Below are 19,468 nucleotides of genomic sequence, written 5' to 3' on the forward strand. Positions count from 1 at the left end.
AGGGGGGAGAGAGAGTGAAAGAAAACTAAGCCCAGCTTTTGCCGGTGCTGCTTGGATTGGATCTGGTTTGAGTTTCCTCTCTGCTGGCTTGAGCAGCAAGAGAAGGAGGAGTGGGGGGAAGTAACTCGCTCACTCTTCCTCTGAAGCTTTAGCAAACGTGCTGGTGCCTGTGCTGGCGGGGAGCTGCCCGGGTGCAGTTGCTTCGCAGCATATTGCTCTCACTGCCTGGACTTCTTGAGGACCTGGAGGAAAAAGACATCACAGACCTGACAGTTGCTCACTGCCTATAGACTTGTCACTTTTTTTTTTTTTTTCCTAGGGGATTCTTTTTTAAAAGTATTTTTCTCCTGTGTCTCAGAACAGCAGTTCCTTGAGTGGCTTTGAAATCCATTGCTTCCTTATCAACTTCGGGAGATATTTAAAAAAAAACTTTTCCCCCCTCTCTTCTGTTTTCATAGCCAAAAAAAAAAAAAAAAAGAAAAAAAGGAGAAAAAAAGATAATCCTTTTGGGGGAGGGGAGATGATCGTGCTGATGTGGAATAAGTGCTCCTGCTGTCTCCTCTTACTAGCCGCGGTCCTGATCGTGGAGAGCTCCCAGCTAGACAGCTCCAGCTCCAAGGTGAACTCCATCAAGTCCACCCTGATGGGGGAGGCTCCAACTCAGGCAACCAACAGATCTGCAGGCATCCACCAGGGACTGATGCTTGCTAGCAGTAAGAAGGGCAAAATGCTAGAGCAGATGGGAAAACCTCCCAAGCACTATCACCGGCAAGGAGAGGTAGGACATGGCTTCATTGCTTGAGTGTCTGTCCGTGTGCTGTATGTAAATAATTGCTAGTCTTCCCCCTCATATTGTTTTCAGAGCTTTAATATGCTAAATTAATTAATTTACTTCATTGGGCTTGCCTGGGACAATATAATCTCGTAATAGGTGTTAAGAACTGTGCAAGTGCGAGGTTTAAACCATTCATTTTTCTCTGTAGGGTTAATACTGATGGAAGAAAGAGCAATCTAAAAAACTATCATCTTCAGCATTTCTTTTTTTGACTCCTTCAAAAGGCTGCCAGAAGCAAAGGAAGAAATTTCTTGTTAACTCTCAAGACAGTAAATGAGTTGAATTTGAATAGGTGAGGAAAATTTGAACGTGAAGTAAAAAATTTGCAGCAGTGTAACAAACTTGGTTTTAGAAATCACACCTGGCAAATTGATCTCTGGTATCTTTATCCTTTGGTGAGAATAAAAAAGCATGCTATCCATGTGGTATACTTTATGGTACAGTCCTTTGTTTAATAAGACAGAAAACAAATTCTATGTTCCTTGTCCAGAATATGCTCCAATGATTGTGGAAGTTTTGTTTGGTTATGAGAGTTTGTATGTAAAAAAGATAGAAGAGGTTATAGAAAAAAACAAAACAAAAGAAGGTTAAGGGGAAAAACACCCAACACCCTGACTTGCTTGTGCAGTCTTCTTTCCTCTCTACCCTGCCTGGAAACTTGCAGGTCTGATAGAAAATAATCTTCATTCAACTCTCTTTGCGCTAATCTATAAAGCAGCATTTTAAATCATCAATCCTGTTCTTCCCTCTCAAGTCTTAACTTGGATGGTTGAATGTTCATGTTGTGATGTTGAAAAAGGTAGACTTCTTCAGAAAATGTAGATTTTATTGGATATTATTAGTATCTCTAAATACAGCTGCTTTTCATAAGCAACATTGTAGCAGCAAGCGAGTGTGCCAACATTCAGCGCTAAAAAGGCAAAATACTCAATGCCCGAAGGGTCTGTACTTGCTTAAATTTTCCTTATAGCAACAGAGAAGCTGAAAATTCAAGTAATCCACTGAATTTGCTGAAGTGTTTCACATCAGCTTCCTAATAATTGAATCTTATAATTTGGTTTTGTGTGCAGGCATAGTAACAGTAGCGGTAGTTTTGGTTTTTGTGTGTGAGAAATTTCCAAGCTTTCTTTCCCTAGCCACTCAACTGCTTTATAATTTGCGCAGAATTTGGTTGCCTCTCCTTACCTCTAAGCAAAGTTTAGCAAGAGATGCTGTGATGAAGTTTCATATTACTAAAGTACTTTGCTCTTCTCTAGTTCACATTTTACTAATTACAATTTCATTGCTATGTTGAATTACCTTGAGGAGATAGAGGTGCCCAAAACACCTTCTTATACGTTCTCCTTGGATTTTCTTTTGTTTTCAACGTATTCACGAAATGTTCAAATACAAGTCCTATTTTCCCACTGAGTGTTAGCAGTCTCGTGAGTTTTGTGAGTCTCTGCTGCCCAGCTTTTGCCTTTTGGAGAAGTCTTGCCACCTTCCCCTGTGTACAACATCCTCAGTGCTTCACTATGTATTCAGCGCAATGTTGAGAATAATTGATTATAATTCACCCAGATCCTGAAAAACAATTTGTGCTACTCACTGGTTGCATTTGCAAGATTTGCCCCTAACTTGCCAGCCTGGACCGGGATTTCTGGGTGCTTCTAGTTACTGGCATGAGCTCACAAGGCACACTTCAAGGGGGAGACAGCTCTGTAAGTATCTGTAGTGGTAGAGGACATATCATGCCTATTAAGATTTCATGTTTGTAGCATAAGCAAAGACCCCCAGAGAATTGGTGGCTGTGACTCCCAGGGAATGAAGCCTGACCTCCCATCAAGGGCTGTCAGCACTGAATTTACCCTCTCTCCCTAAGATTCTGTCCCCAGATCTGGCATGGCTCACACAGATGTATGTGAAAATGACACAGATTTGCTCCCAATAATTCTAGATGCTACTTTTGGCCACCTGCCTGAAGCAACACAGCTAATGCAGAATTGTAATAGAAAGAAGAAAAAAAGGGAAAAGACAAGGAAAAGAAAATGAAAGAGAGGAAAGAAAAAAAGGAACAGAAAAAAAGTAAAGAAAAGAAAAAATAAAAAAGAGAAGAAAAGAGAAAAAGAGTATCTTTTCTGAAAAGGTTTTCTCTTTGGTGATACTTCCAGCTGTAGGGCTGGTAAGCCGCTGCATTTTTTAACAGTGGGGTCACGCATATCAACCAATTAAGACATGATATTTTCATAATCTTTTTTGAAGTACTCTCTTATTAGGTTAGTATTTAATTTGTTTAGATTATGGGACTTTGCACTGAAGTTTACCATGCCACTTAAGAAAGAGCAGGCCTATGCATTTCTTTCTAAAACAATCTGTTGAATTAGTGGAATTTGTAATGTCTCAAAAGTAAGAGTATCTTTTATATCTTGGCAACATTAGATGGTGAGTTGAGTGTCTTGTTTACAACTAGGAAATAGTTTTAATAAGGACCAAGGATATGCATGTTAAACATAAATTAATAGAATTTTGCTGTTGTGAAGTCTCTGAGCTGTGCTTTCAGGTCTGGACTTACACGTGGTGGAAATCACCAAAACTGATGAAAGGACCATCAGCCTACAACCTATTTGCTTTTCAATTATGTTAATTCTCAGGACTAGGAGCAACTTGGGAGGGTTTAATCAGCAATAAATCAACCGATACAATAGTTGATGGCTTATCTGGAGTGTTGATGTTTTTCAGCTGGTAGTTACAGTGCTTCTACCCAGAAAAGGAAGATCCAGCACTCTTTTGTCAGGCAAAGTTCCAGTTTAAATTAATGAAAATACTCACATGAGCAAAGCAAGCTGATCCAGATTGCAGAGAGACTGGTGGAGCAAATGTGGATTTTAGTAAGACTTAACATTTTTATGTCTTTCTGAGGAATATTATTTATTTTCTGGTCTTACTCCCTTTACTGCCTTGGATCAGCAGGGAATGAGAAGCCCTGATGTGCTAAATCGGTGAGATTTCATTCTCTTCACTGTTCTTTACTGTCACTGCTGCTTTTCCTTTTCTACAAACTGTTAATGTTTCCCCAATTTCACAGAGAATCAGAAAATGTCTACAGCATTTGCACAAGGGAAATTTTTGCTCAAACCAGTATTGTACAGTGCATGCTAATCTAGGTTACTTTGGGGGGGTCAGGATTATATACTGGCAGCTATTTATTTCCTTTCAAAACTTGATTTAGAGAAATGTTTCTAGGGATATCCAGCACCTCAGTTCCATGACCTGTCTGTGAAAGTGTTCTGGATATATCCCCTCTCTAGGAAAATATGATACTGTGAACAGGGTCATAATTGACAGTGAAGGTAGATTAATTTTTCTGTGTGTTAGCTATAGCTTCCACTGTGTTTGGGCAAGGTCTCCCACATGAGTGATCTAGTTCAGCTATAGAGATGCAACCTGAAAGGAAAAATAGAACATACTGTACGATGCTTGAAAGGCATAGCCATTCCACAGATTCCTGGTTGATGACTTTGTAGCCTCTTTAATTCACTTCACCATCTTTTAGACTTCTTGCCTCTGGGTTTTAGTCCCCTCTCTCCTCTGAGACGTGTCCCCTCTGTCAATGCTGGGGTTTGCGCGCCTTCGCACTCAATCGCCTTTAATGATCTGGCAGGCTGTGACCTACCAAGCTTTATTTCAAGCTATTTTCTCTCCTTAATCTATGGGTTGTATTATCTTCTTCCCTTCCCACCTCCTGGCCACAAGCTGTCCCTTCAGTTCATTCCCCAGCAAGATGCGTCTCTCATTCCCTTTGTGCTTCCCCTTGAGACTTTCCCTTCCCCATGAACATGATGGGAGCAGTAGCAATGAAGGGAAGAACTGGGACATCCAGTAGAGGGAACTGACACATCTGTGGGGCTAAGGGATAATGAGGTCTGGAAAAGGAAGAGAGGAGTGAAAAGCTGGGACAAGTTTTAGTGCTGCAGAGGCACAACAGACAGCTATCAGATAAGCCTTAGTATTCCAAATGCACTCGGTTTAATGCTAAGATGTGTTTATTTTTTTTAAATTCTATTGCAGCTTGAGCTAAGACGTTTGAGACCACAGAAGCCAAACCAAAGAGGCATTTATTCGAATTACTAATTTGATACTGATCTCATACCTATTAACGCATGGACATACGTGTGTTTCTTGGACAGGACATAGTTACCCACAAGGACTTGCTAGAAAATGTTTGGATGATGCTTTGTAGCAAGTAAAACAGCATGAGATGTAGTAATTGAATGCAGTGCCCTGACAATGTTACAATAAAATGTACCAAAGACACCAAAAATGTAACCACAATATCTTAAATAGCTAGTAACCAAGACAGTAAAAATTATTTCTTCATGGGATTAAAAATAAATTAATTAAAATAGCTAGAAATTGCATCCAGCAATAGCTGCCTTTAATTTTTTTATTTAATTTAAAAAAATACAGAATTGCTAAATCTGCAGAGGCCACCAGAGGATTAATTCTTTGCTCTTGCTGTTTGGTGTTAGAAATCTGGGTGACATACTGGTTTACTGGCAGCAGTCTTGCTAAATAACCTACTGGCTTCCCTCTTAACTGCAAAAAATCAGGTACAGAGTATTATCTCCTTCCTGGGTCATACTTGGTGTCTCCTTCAAATTGCTGTTATTAACTGATGTCATAATATAGAGCAAAAGCTCCTATAAAGTAGCTTTACTACCAGTATTTCCTATTAGCTTTGCAACAATGCCTAGAAAATTTCTAGAACTGTGATGTGCTGCTGGGTGTGCAAGTACTTAGGAAGAGTCAGTTTCTGTATGGAAAGTCTGCCAGTGCTTAATGACAACACAGAAGATGATGAAGCATGATTTCATTTTCCTCTCAGAAAAGTGAGTCTGATTAACTCATTATGTTTGATTAACTGATGCTTTGCAGATGCAAATATAGCACAAGTTTAATTTTGATCTTAATTATCTCAACATCTTGCAAGCACTTCGTATCTCATGGCTTGTCAATAGAGCCTTTGGTCCTTTTACACTTGCTCTTACAAATGCCTCACCCTGGAAATGTTGTTCAGGAGGAATTTAGCTCTTGCAAAGGAGGAGCCCCATGAAGCTTCTGCTTCTGTTTGGTTTTCCAGCATGGCTTTCCTCTCCAGGTTTTGTATATCTGCTTATTTTTTTAAGTATATCCAAACAAGTTTTAGATATATGTAAAAATGTTAATTTGGAGAACATCTTCAAAACAGAGAGCTTCCCCTCCCGCATGTGCCTGCCAAGGTCCCTACCAAGTTCATGCTACTGCCTGTGTGCACGCACAGGTTGTGGCTGGCAGGAATCAGGGTGTGGAATCAGGGTCACACCTGGAGCCAGCAGCCCCTGCTTGGCCCATCATTGCCATGGGGCTTGTCACCATGTCCTGTCGAGCTTTGTGTTGGTTTTGGCAGCGCAGTCATGAAATGTTTAAGATGGATTTAAGGAGCTAGAGTTTGTGTGACACCATAGACATGGTTGAGAAAGCTAGAAGCCATCATTCTGCTCTTCCTGCACTGGTAAAATTCCAAGTGAATTAAGAATTTTATATTTATTTTTTTCTTTTAGTGAACTGAAATCCTTTTGAAATCTTTGTCTTTTACTGCTGTGTTCTAGGTGGTGTTTCTGGTACTTTTAGGTTGAAACCTATAGGAAGCTTCTATGAGCTTCAAACCCATGGATGTGAAAAGCCAATACAAAAGCCAAGAAGATCAGAAGGTTTGCTTTGCTCCTCTTTTAAAATGATTTTTGCTTGCAAAAGTTTTTATTTTCATTAGAGACCATGAACTTTTTTTCACCAAGTGTAGGATGTGCATTGGCAGTATGTGTTCCCAAACCATCACTTTTCTTCAGTGTAACTTTTCCCCTTTTTGGTTGAAGGTCAGATGTATTCTAATGGAAATTGTAATGAACATTAAGCAATTTTCAAATTGTAATGAAATGTGGAATAGATGGTTTATGGTATTTCCATGCTAATTGCAGAATCCTTTGCTCCAGAATGGGCTAGAGAATGTAGTGCTAGAGAGCGAGTGAGATGGCTTAAAAGGATACATGTGTTCATACTAAAAGACAGCATAATACTAAATCACAGCAATCTTCAAATAAAATAATGAGTTTTGTTCATCTTGGTTACAGTTTTTGGGGATAGGCCTTAAATCCATCTATGATTTATACATTTTTGTTCACACAAACAGAACCTGAGTTATGAAAATAAATGGAATACAAATATGTAGTGGGAACATGGAGTTCACTCATTCAGCAGCTATTTTGTTCTTACTAATGGAAAGAGCAGAGCAATGCTAGAAAAAGGAAAAAAAAACTTAAAAGTTGTTGGGTTTCCCCCCCTCAAAGCACATAAGCACATGGTTCAACCCCTTGGGACTTTCTTAAAGCTAAGCTTTGATATGATTGAATTTTCATATGCATAGTAATGAATCTTTGAGACATGCATGTTGCACATGTGTAGTGCAAATGGCACTGGTTTAGCATTTTTAGCAGCAAGCAAAGGCAGACTGCTCTGCACATGCTTGGGAATGAGGTGTTGCTTCACTCTGCAAGCCCTCTGCCTCATTCTCTGTGCATCATGTAAGTGTGAACCAGGCTGTGCATGCTTTTAAAAGCATATTTATCGGTCCAGTGAATGAGAGGACAGGGTTCAGTTCTACGTGTTTTGGCAGCTTGCCTTGAGTAAAGCAGTGACTTGCTGTCAGCATGATCTCCTCTCTGCAATCTGAAATGACTACAGTGGAGATCTCTTAAAGGAACTGTGAACACAATACATTGATGTTGCAGCAGGAAACTTTTATTCTTGGAATCTCATTCTTAACTGGAACAGCGTCAGGGAAAGTAGTGCATATGGTGGGGGAAGATCTCCTTTACTTTTCCTTTTGCACAGAGCAAGGTAGCTTCCCAAATTGGGTTAGTTTTGGGGTTGTTTTTGCTATATGTTCCTACAGAAAATGGTGCACCTCTTCTTGGCAGTCTGAAAAGATACTAAACTGGACATTATGCTGTGGCCTGACCAGTCAGGATCAGTACATACTGCAGTGTACTTGCCATATTTCTTTGTTTCTTTTCTTTTGGCTTGAAAATGAGAGCAGAGAGCCCTCCCACCCACTTTGTTGTGGACTCAGGATGCTGTTTTCTACCTCAAAAATAAAAGTTTGTGTTTCTTTCTATCTTCTGGAGTTTTAGGTTGCCCACGCAGAGACTGAGCTATGAGTCTTTTACTCTCCCTCTGGTAGGAGTACTGAGTGCATACTTCCTTTCTTTCTTTTTCAAACATCATCTCCCTGACATTCTTCAGGAGGGAGGGAAGACAGAACATATCAAATGGTCATGTTTTACCACACCTGCCATTCTTAAATTTCAGTTTATCATCCACTGAGGTAGCAATAATGACACCATCTGGCTCACATAATCAACCACTCTGTGTGAGCTGAACGCTATGGGGTTGCCCAGTGAGACTGAAAGTTGTTCTTTCAGACCAGTTGCTGTTACTCCTAACAAAGCTAAATTTCCATTTGTATATATATTATTCATAACCAATTCCTGTGGTAGGGTGAGAGAGTGTGGGTATAGGTCAGACTTCAGGAATGGAAATTTTGGGAACCAAGCAAGGACCATGAAAACAGGTGGTTGCCATCCTCTCTCCACACTTTCTCCATATGGAGCCAAACATTGATGTTGCCTCATGTCATCTTACAGGTAAAGAGAAAAAACTGCCTAGGCTTAGAAGTCTACTTTATAGTTTGATGGTTAGTACTAAACTGCTTAGCTGCATAAAATGTTTTTGTAATTGTTTAAATAAATACAGAGTTTTTTAAATGCTCTTTAGGAATGCTTGTAAACTTCTGTGCTTGGATTTGTCCCCATTGCTATCTTCCAGACATCCCATTCCTCGCCAGGAAAATGGCTTTTTAACAAGAAGAATACTCTGAAAATTACTTTCTGAGAGGGTCCTGGCCACAGCAGCTGCAACAAATTGCCACTGAACTTCAGTCCCAATTGCTTTTTATTGCTAAAAGGATAAGTGACCAAGTGAACACTTGCATTATAGCTTCACAACAGTTTATTAAGTATCAAACTGTAGTGTGTGATCTTGTCTAACCAGAAGATTAAGGTTTTCTCAGCGGAGAAAAATTTCCCTCAGACTTTGTACTGATGCTTAAGCTGCAAAAGGGTGAGAAAGTCCTGCCAGTCCCAAACTGTTCTGTGGTTAGGCTGGCTTAGGGTTTTCCTCTGCTGGGGCTGGCCAGTGATGTCAGCACAAGCAGAGCTATAACAGCATGAGGCAGCTGAGAAGTCAAGGCACAGCAATCCATTGCGTGTTGGTCCACCTCCTGCTGAGGAAACAAGTCCGTGGGGGGCATTTCCTGAGCAAGAGGGTTTTGAGTGGCAGCACAGCTTCAGCGTAGCTTGGGAAGCATTGCTAACTGGGAAGCATTTTTGGCATGATTTTCCAAATAAGCAGTACAGAGCCCAGGAAGGTCAATAAAGGATGAAGCAAAACCTTGAGATGGTACAGGAGGCATGCTTGTGTCCTTGAGCAGGATTTACCACCTGGAAAGGAGGTGTAGGTGTCCTTGCCCCCCTCTCAGCCTCTCTGCTCTAACTTTGAGGATCCCTCCTTCCCCAGACATGCTGGCCTCACTGTCACTGCTGTAGCTTTGGGGCTTGGGTTTGGTTTTGTCCAATGCATTTAAAAGGATGATGCCTTTTCTTAAGCACTATCCTCTCAAGTTATCAGTGAAGAATAGACAAGAAAATCTTTATTTCAGGCACACATGTGCACTCCAGGTGCGAAGGGAACTCTTAAACTGTTTATGAGTGCACAAAGCTCAATGAACAAAGAGGGCAGAAAAGAACGTTGTCATTTTAAGGAAAAATGTGTTTTAAGGCCCTGTTAAAAAATAAAGCCAAAACAGAGCTGCAAATGGGCTGCAGATTGTCTGTGTAAGAGGGATTAGCACTCTGAAAATCTCTGATAGGCTTGTGCCACAGACAGTCCCAGTTAGCCAAGATGCCATTTGAGTGGTTATCCACTGTCAGGCTCTTGTACTCTCCAACAGGCATACACAGGTAAGCAGGATATCACTGCCTTGACTCTGTTTGAAAGGTTTTAGATGACTAGAAGTCAATGGAGACATTGTATGAAAGGTGTGATAGTGGGGTGTGAGTTCCAGATCTGGGTGCTCTTGTCACTTTTAAGTTTGGTGGGGTTGAAGTCTGTTTTACTGTTAAAGGGTCAGAAGGGTCAAGGATGGTTAAAATGAGAGAAAATACGTTAGTTTAACAGCCATGTGAGGGTATCTTAATTTGTTTCTAACAGGTTTCAGGTACACTGAGGGTAGCATCAATAATGATGGTGACAATTCAGTACCCAAACAAAAGTGATGTAACTCGCTCCCCTCCTGCACTGTTTTCCTGATGCACCAAAATAATTTGGCCATAGACAAAAGTTCATGCTGCCAGAAATGCTACACTTCAGTTCTTTGCTCTGCAAAATATGCTGCATTATTGCCCTTCTTATCCAAGAAGTGCCACACACTTCTGCACAGAAAGCCATCTCAAAGGTTTAGCCTTGTTTACTGGCAGGATGAGTCTGAAATGTATTTATGTACCAAACTCCCTGAATGTTTTCAGTGGGAATTAGGTTCTTCATGCATTTAGGGAGTGTAGTCATGGTCTTTTCCATGCACAAGAGGAATTCAGAGGAAGTCGTCTGTCTGAGACTTGGTGCAAGGCATTCTCAGGGACAAGGACCTCTCTTCTCCTTCATCACCTATGTAAGGTAGTCCGAATTTGGTCATCAGAATAATTTGTTATAATCATTATTACAGAAAGTTTAATCAGAATAATTTATGTTGTTTCCTCAATGATGAAATAATTATCTAAAAAATCAGTTATAAGTCATATCTAATGTAGCAGACGTGGTTACACCAGCCCTTCTCTCTGGGTCACAATCTTCATCCAGAGTAACTTTTTTCTTAAACCAGCATATCTTTTTAATTTTTTTTTTCCTGTAAAACTGGACATGGATGCAGAGATGTTGCAAGGAGAGCTGTAGTTCTTGTCTTTAATGAGCCTCTTCCTGACCCACCCTGTGTAAAGCAGTTGACACATCATGTGTTGTGCAGCTGGGACAGCTACCCTGGCACATATCTCTGATATGTGAACGTTTTGACTTTGGCCTTTTGGAAGCCCTGGTCCCATGCTATTCTCCAGAGTCGTGTTTAAGTCATTTGCCAGATACTGTGGATATAGGGCCGGTAGGAGCAAAAGCTGCAGTGGAATTCACAAGTACAGATTTAGCTGATTCTGTGAAAACAGATTGCACAACATAGACTGACAGTTTCTGGATTTGATTTTCTCTCTTTCTTTGGTTTGACCTCCAGTGCTCCTTCTGTCAGCTGGTCAGTATTTGGTTCTGTAGTTGTAGAGTTTGTGCATTGTGTATGTATGTGTGAATGGTTTTTTTGTTTGTTTGTTTGTTTCAGTTTTTTTGTAGGGTTGTTGTTTTAATTTTGCAATGTAGCCCTTTCAATTTGAATTTTACCCCTTGATCAAAAGGCAGGCCAGTTTCTGTGAGGCAGCAGCTGGAGGGCTTGAAGGGTGCTGAGGTGGCACAGGGGTGAAATTCAGGCAGGGTGATCTCCGGTGCTGAGCAGTCTGAGCAGACAAGAGCAGCCATGGACAAAGTTCATGTCCTGTCAGTGTAACAATGAATATCTCTGTCCCTGTGGTACAGGGAGCTCAGCTGCTCCTGATGCTCTTGGCTCTACTGGAAGTGCTGGTTCTTGTTTGCTTTGACCATTTGTTAGTAAAATGGCCACTGCTTTTACTTTTGATCCTCTTCTGCCCTAAATGACCCTATTGTCAGGAAATCAATTTAAAGAGTAGCTACTAGAGGACATTTTGTGAACATTTGATCAAAATCAAATTACCCCATCTTTGCTCTTCAAATACTTATAAATACTTATGCCAATGGAGCTATAGCTCAAGTACAAAAACTTTAAAGAAACAGAATTGCCAAGGCATAACCCATTTCATAACTGATTAGAATAATTGATAATTGATCAAAAATAAGCAGGATTAAACAGCCATATTTCACTATACAGGGAGGTTATGAGCAAAGCTTCACATAAACGTTTCGGGACTGATGCTGTTCAACTTACTGGCAAATATTCTGGAAAATGGGCACAGAAATTTTGAGAAAAAATTTATTCACAACAGTAAAAACTTAAGTGAACCACAGAGTTGCAGTAAATGCCAGTATACTGACCACCTGCGAGATAAATCCCATGGGTAAAGTTCCATTTCTAATAGTGTAAAGCAATATAATATGGCACCATGTGATGGCAATTTGGCACATAACTGATAACCTGTAATTTAGAGTAAATTTAGCTATCTTTAATGGTGAAGCTGCACCAGAGAGACAAAAATTAAATACTAAGAACATATTAAAAAAATCCAAGTGGAATATCAGGAAGTGAAAAAAAAACAGAGGGCATTTTTAAACTGGTTCTAATCTCATGGTGCTGAGTAACTGTTAAAAGATATAAAAGCAGTCAGGATTAAATGGAGAAGGGATGATCATAATGCCAGAACTGCTTAAACACAGGAGAAAGTAATAGAATGCAAAGATCCAGTTTGGAAAAGGCATGCCTATGGGAGAACAGGAGGGAGAGAAATAAAGTACTGAAGAGTCAGAAGAAGGTGAGTGGGGAACAATTGCTCAGTGTTTGCTGTAGAAGAAGAGCCAAGAGCAGACAGTGTGAAATTATTAGGCAGTCAGGAACTACTTTCTCATGTTGCGGATCTCATTGCCACATGATGCTGTGAGAGCCATGTGTGGGGACTGCTCACATGGAGAGGAGACAGGTGTAGAGATGAGATGGCACTGGTAGGTACTGAACTTCCAGCCTTGGATGTGTCTAAGGTGCTGTTGGCTGAAACTGAAAGAATGCAACTGGGAGAAGTCCTTCTGTGCTTGCCTATAATCTTATTCCTCTGAGTATTTGCATCTAGCTGGACGCTGGCCTGGCCACTTTTCTCTGATAGGCTATAGCAACTTTTATGTACTTATTCAGTTAACAATTTTTATCATCATAAAAATCAATAATTTCTTTTTAATCAGTATTGTAAGTAGCCCAGCTTGTTGCCTTAATTTATCAGGAAACTTAAACATATCTGGTTCAATGTAAGCCCTTGTGTTTTGTGTACATCTGTTAGGATGTGCATATACAAATATGATGCAAAAACTTAACTTCTGAGCTAAGCCCAATCCTTGGGTCTATGACAGTGGGCACTGATTTTCTTATCCTCTCCAATGCCCATGGACATCAGTGTTGACATTCCTATGAATGCCAGTGTGGCTTTGTTATCTATATTTTTAGTCAAAATGTTAAATAGTCCAAAGAGATTGCTGCAGCAAATGGAAAACATGACTGCAATGAAAATGAAATGGAAAAAAGAAGAGGCAAAGAGGGTTAGAACAGATTTGCAAAGTATGTAGGATACACAAGTCAGGGGAGACTTTTCAAAGATTTTTGCTAAAATTTAATCAGCTACAGAAGTAAATACTTTCTAAAAAGAGTAAGATTTTAAAGTCATTCATTAATCAGAATAAAGTTTTTGGGGTTTGCAGGGAGGAGGGGGATGTCTTTTTTCTTTTCTTTCTAATTTCCTCAAGAATTTTGCTGAGTAAATCCTTCCCTTGCAAATTATCATTATACACAGGGCTGAGTATCTTCAAATTTTTGAAAAGTCCGATGTTTCCAAAGTTGTTACAGTTTTGATGCCAGGGAAGTACGGGGTTGGTCGGCTGTGTCTACAAATAGATAAAAAAAGCTGAGGACAAAGAGCAACTCAGGATAACAGTCAAACTCCAGTAATCTCCTGTTTTATCTTTGAAGTCAATTTGACCAGAGATTTGAGGAGCCTAAGTAGAATTCACAGTGTTGTAAGTGCTGGTATGTGTATGTTTGTGTGCATGTCTTTCCCTGCTTTCACCAGATCCTTCTCTGCATCAGGCAAAAGTTGGAGTTCACAAAATACTGTGTTCCCTCTGTTGTTTTCCCCTTGCAGCAGTCTCTGGTCACCATCTCTGACTTAATGAGTATTGATAGTAATAAAAAATAGGTTTAAAACCTCCTTTGATCTTCTCTTCCACCTGCAAACTCCAAAAGAGTTAAAAGCCATGGTTAACACACATGTTTAAATACTTTGGCATTCAAACTTGGATTCCAACCATGCAGGTTCAGTAAGAAACTTGGCAGGACTGCTGCCTCTCCACTGCGCTTGACAGCAAGGTGTGACATCTTGTGACCAGTCGATTGATGTGAAGATACTTGGTGCATTTATGGCTAATGCAGTACATGAATTTTGGTAGATGAGATCAAGTCCAGTCTGCTCCCTTCTCTAAAGCACACATGGAAAGAAACTTCCTATCCTGAACTCGTCTGCTTGCTAAAATCTCTGACACCTTTTTTGCTGGTAAAAAAAATCCCAGCTAATGGTGTATGTTCGTTCATTCTGCTGTTTTTGTGCATATGGTGTATTAGCTATCTGAACATAGTATTTTCAATGGCTCTGTGAAATGTATTTACAAGGGCCACAAATGCTTTATTGGTTGGACTTTAAGCATAACTCTTGGTTGGCTCAGTCATCAGTTATGCTAAATTTCTATGGCATTGATTCAAAAAAACCTGTCAGTGTATGCCATCTGAATTTCCCCATCAGAAAAATGCTCCTCTTTGAAACAAATATATTATATTTTAAGGAACTAAAAGCACTTGGAAGATGATAACATAGATAACCAATCCAAACATTTATACAATACGGAGTATTTTTAGAGAAGAAGAAGAAATTAGATGTCATAAAGTTTAATAGGAAGTGCACAGGTTGAATATGGCCCTGCTTAAGTCAATATGCTTTTAAACAGTAGTTTTTCTAAACATGCCTTGGAATATTTTTACTTTTAAAAATGCATACCTAACAAAAAAAAAATCTTGGAATAAAAAGAATCTGTTTTTTTTTTGTTTAGTTGTTCAATGTAAAAAAAAAAAGGTGCCGTTTTCACAATTGGTAGAGATTCCAAGCAGAAAAATATCATAATTTATTGCAGAAAGAAAGAATATTTGTTTTGAGAACCTGTATTTGCTCTTGAATCAACAGGTTATGCTGCATTCATTTCACATCCTTCTCAGCTTTCATGCTCTCTCATGCATCTCTTTCTGATATTTATTAAACTCTTGAGTGTATAGAAATGTATGTTCCCAGGACTCTGAGAACTCTTAGACTGGAACTCAATTCACCTGACAGACTTTGTAAACTGGGACTATAATTCCCAGTTCATTTAGATACTTAATGATCATTCAGTCTTCTGTCTGTGTTTCTACTTGTGCACTCACTTTTTACACAGTAGGAGTTAGTCAGTCTTCAGATCAGAAGCATATGGTACCCCTCCAGCAGACAAACATTTTCCACCAACATTTTGAAGAGAATGAAAATCTAAATAAATAACCCCCGAGGCTGAAAGCAGCCTATTCACCAAACAGCAATTCCACAGGAAAAATAAATGTTCAGCAAAGTGATCTTTCATTTGAAAATTGGATCCAGACTCTACAAACCGAGAAGGGTGAGTAACTGTGTCATATGCGATGCAATGCAGTTTGTCTGCAAAGTGTACTACCGCAAGGTACTGATGTTCTGCTTATGGGGAAAGGCAAATTGGGCAAAAGTTAAACAGGTTGTTTGTCAGCAAACAGTTGAAATCATGGTACCATGAATATTATCGCTCAATTTGAATTATAAATGATTAATGTGTATGGACCGTCCACCAGCTAGTTCAGAATGATGCATTTCAGAACAGATTCATCTTTCAACACTTTGTTTTGAAAAGTGTAGATTTTTGTTCTTTGAAGAAAGATGGTAAAATCTGAAAGGCAAACAAAAATTAGTCTTTTAGGAAGGTCAGACACATAGTTCCATGTTTATCTTTTGCTCTAATATTGTAGTTTCTCGGTAAATTAATCATTGTTGCCTTGGTTATTTTTGCAAGGAATTCACTTCTTCCATGGAGCTAACTTCAGTAGTAGTAGTAGTATCTTATTGAGGATGGAGGGAGGAAAAGTAGTGTAAGGACTTAAGGGCCAGTTATCCTGTCAAAATGCAGTGTTATAACTCGGCTGCCTTTTCAAGCAGCCATGTGAATTTGAAATCAAAGGGATCTTTTCTGAAAAGAAAAATCACTGTAAGTATTATAACTTAGAAAATACCATTTTTCCTCAGTTGCACTGATTTTTTTTCCACTTGTGCAAGTCATCTGAATTAAAAGGAAATTTCAACAATATAAAAGAGCTAAACCCCATATCTTTGGGCTTCAGGCTAAGGTGAATTTCTGCTTAAATTGATTTAGCAAGTGATCTGTCAGAAAAAAATTTTAAGAAGGTAACTAAAGCATTTCTACCTTTAAAATACTTTAAAAATTTTAGCCAAGGACATAATTTTAGGGGTGGTATAGTAAAGACAATATCTATAATTTTCCCTCTGTAATAGCATATGCTAATTTGATATTTTTTATATTATATATGACATATATCTGTACATATGTGCCTATATACTAAGACCATTTATCACATGTGGATTAAGCAAGAAGTTTAAGATTTACTTTCTGGGGGTTTTTGCTGATACTGTGTTGTTATTAGAACTGCTTTTGCAATCTCTAGTGACAAGAAAAGGGAAAACACCATAAAAGAAGTTCAAGAAGTATTGATAGAGACACAAAATCTTCAGTTCTTGTTAGTGGAAAAAACCCCTTAAAGCAATTTGGTCTTTTGAAAACTAAATTATTCACGATTTTAAAATTATTATTCAGTCTTACTAAATGCTCAAAGCATAGCAAATTTCCTTTTCTAAATAGTTTTGAAGGTAAGGTTGGAGTCTGGAAATAAAGTAAAATTATTATAAAACAGGTTGCTTTAAAAATGGCATAATGTGCTTTCCTGTGTATTGTTTTCCAAAATTTAAATTTAGTCAGTTCACAAAGGGGATGAGAATTATTCTATCTCTTGGAGATGAAACCTTTCCTGAGATCAGGCTGTGCACTTTTTCTGGTTCACTCATTAACAATAGTCATAATTTTGTTATTGCTTTTTGGTCAAGAACTTTGCTGTTCATGCACATGCTAGAGAATATTACTGTCTGGATTCAGGTTAATAGGTGTGATAAATGAGGGGAAATATTTACTGTGTTAAGGAAATTCAGAAAACAACTGATTTTAGATGGATCTGATGGCACAATTTAACATTATCCCTTACTTCAGCAACCTGATTTCAGATGGAAAGAATAATTAGGACATTTGTAGCACAATGCTAGTGTTTCTTTGGCTAAAGAAGCTTTGTTGAAGTGTAAAATAATTTCTACTTGAAGGGACTGCTTTGACTAGGGTCCCACCCCCCCTAAAATAACCACAGTAATGGTAAGATTGGTCTCATATAGTTGTGCAGAAATGTGAATTGTTAACTACAATCTGATTCCTTGGTACTACTTGTCATATTCCTGTGGAAATTAGTGGGAGATCACAAATTTCTACCAACAGCAAATCTGGGTCTGCAAATAATTGTATATTCTTTTAATTCCTATCATTTTAAACCACAATGGCACAAAAAAGCCTGCATTAATTATTTCCTCTTATAAGTGTGCATCTTGGCATATCTGACATCCAGCAGTAGTTAGGAATGCCAGCCAGCCTTCCATGTCTGTTTTTATAAAGTTGTATGCCAGTTGAAACTGCCCTACAAATATGTGTTGTCTTTGTCCTACCCCTCAGCTTCAGAGCCACATTTTAAAACATGATTATAGTGCTTTTTTGCTTGTATAGATAGATCTGTTAGCTGGTGTTTCTGTGTTGTGTTTATCATGAAAACTCGTTGGAAAACTCAGTTATATCCAATTATTTCTAAACCACTTCCTACTTGGTAAGGTAAGGATGGGATTGATAAAACAAAGAAGTGTTCATTTGATGTGCGGTTTTGTGACTCACTGGGTAAAACTATTTATGCTGTGTGACTCCAGTAGGTTTTCAAACAACATCAAGGAGATTTTATTGGCACTGCTGGTTTTGTGGCACTGAGAAAAGAATAAATGAGTGTAAAGGAGCAGCTGTTTGAAGTTCTTCTATGAGAATTTAAATCCTGTATTTTCCAACAATGTGAACGAGTCTGCATTTGAATGCTAAACCAGAAAGGTTTATAGTGCATATGGTACCTATTTGAATTTTTTAAATGTCTAATTTCTGCTGTGGAAATGGAGGCCAGCTTGAGTTATTTATTGTGGGATGCAGAAGGAAATCACGACCCTTTGCAGGGACACGTTAGAATCCCCGCACCATTCAGCCAGTTTTCTCCTGTCACACCTACTTAAATTTTCAAAAAGAAGCTTTAATGTATCGAGTGTGCTCTGGATCTTACTAGTTCCGAGCACTTATGACAGCTTTCAGAGATTGCTGGTGGCTCCCAGTAGATTGTAATTCTAGAAACAGGAGCCTGATGCTAAGCATCACCACCTGTTCCCCATTATTTTCCTTCAGAAGAAAACAATGCAAGTATAAGATTACATACTAATGGAACTCATTTTCACTAAATAGGTACATTTGGTCACATGTTATTTGGTGGCCCATAAAAGAAAAAGAGGAAAATAGTATGCTGTTTTCAAAAGGGAGAAGCAAATAAAACTTAAATTCAGAGTTTCCTAACTAGGATAGCTAAAACAAATTCTTCCACGGCAGGTATACCAATATGCAACATGTAAGTACATACAGATTGCTTGTTGGAATAGCTGTGTTTTCAATTTGATTTGTTGTCATATCCGAAAAGGCTTTGGACTTCATTCATCTCTTTGTAAATTCCCTTTAGAGCTAGATTTGAACCGTTTTGGCATTTGCTCTGAATTCCTATTTCTGCTTTGCTTAAAACAATGCAGGTCTCATCTCTAACCAAGGTTTCTCTACTGCCCCTCAGTAGAAAAAATTATAAGCAAATATAGCACCGTTATAATGACGCTTGGAAGTTAAGTAGTTGTTTGTTACATTCTGTTATCGTTTGCCATACACCAACGTGGTCCCATGTTGTATCTCTGCTATGAAGTCATGTGACATTTATGTAGGTAATGAAGGAGTGTTTAAAATGAATTCATCACTGTTTTTCTCACAAGTGTTAGTATGCGCATGTAGGCAGTACATTTTGCAAGCATGGGAGCATATGTATGTCTCCCTCCCTTGGAATCCTGAACACATCAGCATTCATTTAAATCTTGTGATAGCCTGGCCTGCTCGGGATACTCACCAGTCCTGCTTTTGGGTGCAGACCAGCCTCTAAATTTTATCCTAGCACTTCTTGTTGCTCTTTTTCCTTTTGCTAATATTTTATTCCCAAGACCATTCTACAAAACCTGCTTGTGTTTCTTGGTGATTCTTTGAGAAACCATGTCAGACTGTTGGTAGCCTTTCTTCTTAGTTGTGTTGTTAGTCTCCTTTCTAGCCTTAGTCTTGCTTCTTGCAAAATCTTCAGTAAAAAGTGGTGGGTTTTTTGAGATAGGATACTTTTTGAGGCGTGTTATT

At 38.9% G+C, this 19,468-nt stretch overlaps 1 protein-coding gene across 1 annotated transcript in view; it reads left to right on the plus strand.

The window, feature by feature from the left end:
• Nucleotides 1-520: 520 nt before the first annotated feature.
• DKK2 (dickkopf WNT signaling pathway inhibitor 2) overlaps nt 521-19,468 on the plus strand; it is a 40,301-nt gene continuing 21,353 nt past the window's right edge. The window contains exon 1 of the mRNA XM_031066424.1: nt 521-778. Coding sequence (XP_030922284.1) covers nt 521-778 — 258 coding nt within the window. The remainder of the gene's footprint in view (nt 779-19,468) is intronic.

This window comes from Geospiza fortis, unplaced genomic scaffold (genome assembly GCF_000277835.1).
Source record: "Geospiza fortis unplaced genomic scaffold, GeoFor_1.0 scaffold11, whole genome shotgun sequence".
NCBI lineage: Eukaryota > Metazoa > Chordata > Aves > Passeriformes > Thraupidae > Geospiza > Geospiza fortis.